Source organism: Scylla paramamosain, chromosome 11 (genome assembly GCF_035594125.1).
Source record: "Scylla paramamosain isolate STU-SP2022 chromosome 11, ASM3559412v1, whole genome shotgun sequence".
In the NCBI taxonomy this organism is placed as follows: domain Eukaryota; kingdom Metazoa; phylum Arthropoda; class Malacostraca; order Decapoda; family Portunidae; genus Scylla; species Scylla paramamosain.
Window position 1 is genome coordinate 17211023 of NC_087161.1, and position 7500 is coordinate 17218522.

Below are 7500 nucleotides of genomic sequence, written 5' to 3' on the forward strand. Positions count from 1 at the left end.
ATTTATTTTCTTTTTTTTTCTTTTACTACAGTAGCAAAATAATGAAAAATAATTCAGATCAAGTGCTTCTAGGTAATGAAACAGTAACTAACAGCTTAGTATGAGTCTTCAAAGAGTGAGAGGCTAGCTACTGCAGTAGGCATATCTATGCTGTTCCACTTTATATATTTTACCACACTGAGAGCTCTTTGCAATCCCTAAAGTAAAAATAAATAAATCTGTATATGGAACTATAAAGCCATACTGTCAGTAAGAAGTTGTTGGGTATAGAGAGTAGACACAGATAAAGATCTGTTACATCATTTTCATCTGGCAATGCCACAGGCCCTGTGGTCTCCACCAAGATCAACCTAGTACCCTTCACCACCAAGGTTTCAGAGAAAAGTCTCCAAGGACAAGTTGTAATTTTGCAAAGGGCCATCCTAGTTACTAGAATCACATTCCTAGAGCATAATGCAAGGCACAACAACTCCTTCCACTGCTCCTTGGGTTTTCCCAACACACCCCCTTCTTTGCTGTCCTTTGAAGCAGGGACTCAAGGACAAAGAGGAAGTTGTCAATACCTCCAGTGAAGAGGAACACAATTTTTTTTCTTTTTTTTTTTTTTTTTAGGTGGGAAAAAAACCCCAAGAAGAGGAGAGAATCATGTACAAGGCTGAAAAATATTAATCAACAGCCTAGCGACACACACCTTCACACACATAATATCCTTTTGGAATGGATGGGAACAAGTGTCAACAGATCTAAATTGTTGTTATTTGAATATGAATTATATTTACCTGGAAAACTGTTTAGGTCAATGAATGTAGATCAGTATGACAAACTAACTGCCAATAACATTTTTAAATTTTTGGTAAATACTTTCTCTAAAGCATTTTGAGTTATTTTCTAATCTGACTGCAATAGTTAACACAAAAATACATTAGGCAATTCATAAAGCAGGTTCATTACTCCAAACTGCACATGACATTAAAAACAGAAAATATAGTAAAATTCAATACATGATGAAAAGACAATAAAAAATCCAAATTCACTGCAACAACTGAAATATGCATCAAAAGGTAGAGGAAAGATTGTGCTAAAGATGTCACTGGTATAAGATAAATTATATGAAAGAATACAGAAAAAGCCCTTATTTGAGGCGCGCGGTGCAACAACGACGTAACCATGAATTTTCCATTTCTCGGTTACGTCGTTGTTGCACAGCGCGCCTCATATAATATATGAGGCGCGCGGTGCAACAACGACGTAACCGAGGAATGGAAAATTCACGGTTACGTCGTTGTTGCACCGCGCGCCTCATTTAATAAAAAAATATATAAATGGAAAAAAAAGTAATATCTATTGTTTTCAAACTTGGCCAGGAAAAATGAATAATAATATAATTCATTATGAAAAACTGTAAGATCACAGCCATGTAACAATTTTCATTAAATTTAACTCATGACAAGAAAAGTTACACTTCATCTTTCCATCCTGACACTCACCTTGCCCCCTCCACTCAAGCTGAGGAAGAATGGCCTCCAGTCATTCACAAGGTTTTCCCTCACAAACTTCACAACCTCCTCAAACTTTTCATTGACACCAAAAGTTCCCTGGAGAATCAAGCCATCAGGGAAGCGCACTCTAGTGAGGGAGAAAAAGCAAACTATATGAAGGAATGTCTGTGAATGAGAAGAGATAATACTAATGATAATACTTGGGTATGGGCTAATAATAATCAGTAACAGTGAAAACAAAATTACCATATTTGCCAGGTTATTAGATGAACCTCTGCATAAGACACAACCCTATTTTACGAGAATGTTTTGTGGAAAATTTTTTTTATTATGTTTCATCATAAATTTATTAAAAAAAAAAAATAGTGTGTGTGTGTGTGTGTGTGTGTGTGTGTGTGTGTGTGTGTGTGTGTGTGTGTGTGTGTGTGTGTGTGTGTGTATTTATCTAGTTGTGCTTTATGGGAAAAGAGCTATGTTCGTGCTGTCCCATCTCCATATATTTTTAATATCCAACTTAGCCTTGAATCCATGTATACTTTCTGCATTTACTATCTCCTCATCCAGACTGTTCCATACATCAATACTTCTATATGGGAAACTATACTTTTTGACGTCTCTTCTACAAGCACTCCTCTTCAGCCTCTTCCCATGTCCTCTAGTGTCCCATGTATCCCAGACCATTAAGTCACTCTAGTCCACCTCCTCTACTCCCTCATGTGCTTTATACATTGCAATCAAGTCTCTCCTTTCTCTCCTCTTTTCCAACATTGGTAGATGTAGCCTTTCCAGTCTCTCTTCATATGACCAGTCCCTGAAACTGGGTGCCATCTTCGTAGCTGCGCTCTGCTCTCCAACTTCCTTATATCCTTTTTCTTGTATGGCGACCACACTACTGCTGCATATTCTAGTCTAGGTCTTATCAGCAACACGATCATCTTCCTAAGCATCTCTTCATCCATATATGCAAAGGCCTGCCTTATTCTTCTCAACAAGTTATAGGTTTCTCCTGTAATTTTGCTAATGTGTCTCTCTGGGGTCAGGTTCCAAGTCACTGTAACACCGAGATCCTTTTCCTCTTCTGCTCCATTCAACCTTACACCATTCAACACATAATTTCCTTTTACTCTTCTTGTACTTTTCCAAATTATATTACCTTACACTTCTTTAAATTAAATTCCATTTCCTATCTATAATTCCACTCTGATATTTTGTTCAGGTCTTCTTATAACATTCCACAGTCCTCTTCACTCTCAACTTTCTTCAGCAACTTTGCATCATCCACAAAAAGGCTCATGTAGCTGTTTACACTCTCCGTCATATCATTTATATAGACTGCAAACATGATTGGTGCAAGTACTGAGCCTTGGGGTACTCCACTTGTGACTTCCCTCCATGATGATTTTTTATCTTTTACCACCATTCTCATTTCTCTGTCAAGAAATTTTACATCCATCTCAGCAGGCCCCCCCTTAGCCCACCATTATGCTTCAACTTCCACAACAATTTCCTGTGTGGCACTTTATCAAAGGCCTTCTTCATGTCTAAATAAACACAATCAGGCCATCTCTTTCTTGCATTATATTCACCACTCTAGAATAAAACTCAGTAAGTTTGTAACACACAATCTTCCTCTCCTAAATCCAAATTGTTGCTTTATTATCACTTCATTTCCTTCTAGGTACTGCATCCATTTATCCTTCACCAATCTTTCACACATTTTACACACGACACTTGTTAGAGACACAGGTCTATAGTTTAAGGGCTCCTCTTTACTACCACCTTTGTATATTGGCACTATGTTGGCTCTCTTCCATTCAATTGGGACTCTGCTTTCAATCAGGAAGCTTTCAATAATATTACGTATTACACATGTCAACTGCTGATTGCACTCTTTTAGTATCCATCCTGACACTCCATCAGGTCAAGGGGCCTTCCTAATGTCTAGTCCCTCCATCTGTTTCTGGACATCCTCTTCAGTCACTTGGATTTCCCCTAGACTCATTTCTTCACTCATCTCACTCTGCCACACAAATGTTTTCTCTTTTGTGAATACTGATTGAAAACTCCTGTTCATTATCTCTGCCAATTCAGCTGGATCCTCACACATTTGACCATTCACCCTTAATCTGCTTATTCCTTCTCTATTTTTCATTTTGCTGCTCACATATCTGAAGAATAGTTTTGGTTCCTCTTTGCATTTGTCCATAACATCTTTCTCATAATTTTTCCTTTCATCTCTAATAACCCTTACATATTCATTTCTTGTAGTTGTGTAGTTTTGCCATAGCTCCTGCATATTTTTCCTCCACCATCTATTCCATGCTGTTTCCCTCTCCTAGCTATTTCACATCTTCTACTATACCAGTCATTGTTATATCTTCTCTTTGACTCTACTTTTGGTACATATCTTTTCACTCCCTCTTCATAAATATTGATGAAAGCTTCCCACTTCTTTTGCACATTATTTGCTGTGATAAGTGTACTCCAGTCTGCTTCATCAAAGTATCTCCTCATTTGTTCAAAATTTGACTTACCATAATTAAATCTTTCACTTTTATAATCTTCACATCTACTTTCCTCTCTTTTTTCTTTAATACAAAACCTTATCATGAAATGGTTGCTTTTTCCTAGTGGACAACTATAGTTCATGTCTTCTATAATATCTGTTTCTTTTGATAATACCAAATCAAGTCTTGATAGCTCCTCTCCTCCTCTGTATCTAGTGTTTTCCTCAACCCACTGTGTCATAATATTGTTCATTGCCAGTTTCAGAACCTTATCTCCCCATGAGTCTTCTCCTCCTCTTGTGTTCCACTCCTCCCAATTTATCTCTTTACAATTGAAATCTCCCATTATAACAATTTTGTTGTTCTCTTTAATTTTCTTTACAAGCCATTCTTTTGTCTTACTCAGCAACTGTTCATGCTCTTGTCTATTCCAGGTCTGTTTTTGGTGGGACATACACCACTGTGACATATCGTAATCCTCTTCTTCCATTTATTAGTTGTAAGTTTAGGCCTTACACCAAGCCTTCTGCCTTTTCTACACTCTCCGCCCTGATACCCTTTTTAACATGCATCATCACTCCACCTCCTCCTTTTCCACATCTGTTCCTTATCCACATATTGTACTTTCCCCTCCTAAATTTGGTGTTTCTGAATCTCTTAGTTTAGTTTCTACCATTGCCATGATGTCTGGTTCATTTGCTTTTATAAATTCATTCACTTCATCCATCACTGAAACTAAACCATCCACATTAGTGTATGCCACTGTCCATGTCCCTCCCTCTCTTACAGCTGTGCCTCTTTTTTCTGTTTTCTGTTTTCTTCTGTTTTCCTTTTCCTTTATTACCTTTATAACCTCTTTAGTCAAGCCTTCTTTACTCCTCTGGTCCGTCACTACTTCTGTATAACTCACTTTTTTCTCCAACTCCTCACACTTATTTCCGGATCTTTCTGCTATTTCCTTAACTAGTTCTTGGCTTTCCTTAATTTGCTTATCCCTGTTTTTGTTTTGGACTTCAATCTTTTTCATCCTTTCCTCTAGCATTTTCATTTGTATTTCTCTAGCCTTCATCGTTTTATCCATCATTCCCATTTTCATTTCCAACATTCTAATTTGGTTTTCTTTATCATGTATCTCTTTCTGCAGCAGTTTCTCTTCATTTTCTAATTCCTTTCTTAGTGACTTGTTTTCTTGTTCCAACCTCCCATTTCTTATTTCTAGGTCTCTTACATTCTCCCATATCTCTTCAACCTTCACCTCCAGCATGGTTAATTTCCTTGCATTCAGTTTCTCCTGCAACTGGCCATCATCCTCTGCAAAACCACTAAAATCCAGGACTCCTCTTCCTGTGGGTGTCCTACTGGCTGCCATGATCAGCTGTCAAACGTAAACAAACCTTTCGTCTCTTGTTACGGACGCCAAAAAGTATAGTTTCCCACCTCTTTTGAATTATTTCCTTTCCTTTCAAATATCTTATAAAATTTAACTTGGGACAGCAATGAGTCATAAAACTTTCAACCAGCACAACAACTAGGTAGTATTCCTGTCGTCCAGGAGCTCCCGTTGTATGTCCATTTACTAAGATGGTCCAAGTGTGTGTGTGTGTGTGTGTGTGTGTGTGTGTGTGTGTGTGTGTGTGTGTGTGTGTGTGTGTGTGTGTGTGTGTGTGTGTGTGTGTGTGTGTGTGTGTGTGTGTGTGTGTGTGTGTGTGTGTGTGTTTTATATGAGGGCCACTGACCAAGGGCAAAAAAATTTTTTAATAAGAAAGGCCCACTTAATGCCAGTTCACATAGGGATATCAGATAGAATTAGAAAAAAAAAAAAACAGGATAAATGTCTTGAAACCTCCCTCTTAAAAGAGTTCAAGTCATAGGAAGGTGGGAATACAGAAACAGGCAGGAAGTTCCAAAGTTTACCAGAGAAAGGGATGAATGACTGAGAATACTGGTTAACTCTAGCATTAGGTGGAGAGAATAGGGATGAAACAAAGAAAGTAAGTCTTGTGCAGTGAGGCCTCAGGAGGGGGTGAGGCATGTAGTTAGCAAATTAAGAAGAGCAGTTAGCATGAAAATACCATTAGAAGATAGCAAGAGATGCAATATTGTGGCGATGAGAAAGAGGCTGAAGACAGTCAGTTAGAGGAGATGAGTTAATAAAACAAGAAGCTTTTGATTACACTCTGTCTAAAAGAGCAGTATAAGTGGAAACCCTTCCCCCCACCCCCAATACATGTGAAACAAACTCCACACATGGACAGATAAGGCCCCTGTACAAAGTTACCAAATGGGAGCATGAAAAAACTGGCAGAGACGAGACAGAATTTGTTTTACCTAGAAGAGATGAGATGAGAAGTTTCCAGTTTAGATTATAAGTGAAGGACAAACAAAAGATATTCAGTGTAGAAGGAGGGGGGACAGTTGAGTGTCAATGAAGAAGAGGGGATAAATATCTGGAAGATTGTGTCAAGCTGATAGATGGAGGAATTCAGTTTTTGAGGCATTGAGCATTACCAAGTTTGCTCTGCCCCAATCAGAAATTTTACAGAGATCAGAAGTAAGGCATTCTGTGGCTTCCCTGCATGAGCTGTTTATTTCCTGAAGGGTTCAACATCTACAAAAAGACATGGAGAAGTGCAGGGTGGTATCATCAACATAGGGGTGGATAGGACAAGACATTTGGTTTAGAAGATCATTGATGAATAATAGGAAGAGAGTGGGTGACAGGACAGAACCCTGAGGAACACCAGTCAATAGATTTAGGAGAGGAACAGTGACCATCAACCACAGCAGCAATAGAACAGTCAGAGAGGAAACCAGAGATGAAGTTACAGAGAGAAGGATAGAAGCTGTAGGAGAGTAGTTTGGAAATCAAAGCTTTGTGCCAGACTCTATTAAAAGCTTTTGATATGACTAAGGCAACAGCAAAAGTTCCACCAAAATCCCTAAAAGAGTGCGTGTTTTGTCCTCACATCTGGTATGATGTGTATGTGTGTGTGTGTGTGTGTGTGTGTTTTGCTCTCTCTCTCTCTCTCTCTCTCTCTCTCTCTCTCTCTCTCTCTCTCTCTCTCTCTCTCTCTCTCTCTCTCTCTCTCTCTCTCTCTCTCTCTCTCTCTCTCTCTCTAATTACTAATTAGGAAAGAGACTGATAGAGAATGAAAATGGATGGAAGGAGCATCAATGCAAAGATGAAAGAAAAATTAAAAGGAGTAGAGGACAGGAAAAGAAATTACTTATTTCTCAATACTTCTTCTCTCCCTCTAACTCTTCAATAACTCCTCATCCTTGCTGCTTATATTTATTCTTTCTACTTTCTCCACATCCTCCCATCCTCCTCCTCCACCTTTCCTCCACTTTCTTACCCTTACTTTTTCCCCAGTTATTTCCCTTCCTCCTGTTTTTCCTTTCTTCTCCCTTCTTCTTTCATCTTATCTCAAACCTCCTTCCCTGTCACCTCCCTTCCCCCTTATGTGTCAGAGATGAAGGACAAGTGAGAGAGA

General features: G+C 38.6%; 1 protein-coding gene across 3 annotated transcripts in view; it reads right to left on the reverse strand.

Moving 5' to 3' along the window:
• The window catches only part of LOC135104998 (UBX domain-containing protein 6-like), a 51164-nt gene that overhangs the window by 3121 nt on the left and 40543 nt on the right, over positions 1 to 7500 (reverse strand). For all 3 annotated transcript variants that reach the window (XM_064012871.1, XM_064012872.1, XM_064012869.1), the window contains one exon: positions 1488 to 1626. In XM_064012871.1, coding sequence (XP_063868941.1) covers positions 1488 to 1626 — 139 coding nt within the window. The remainder of the gene's footprint in view (positions 1 to 1487; positions 1627 to 7500) is intronic.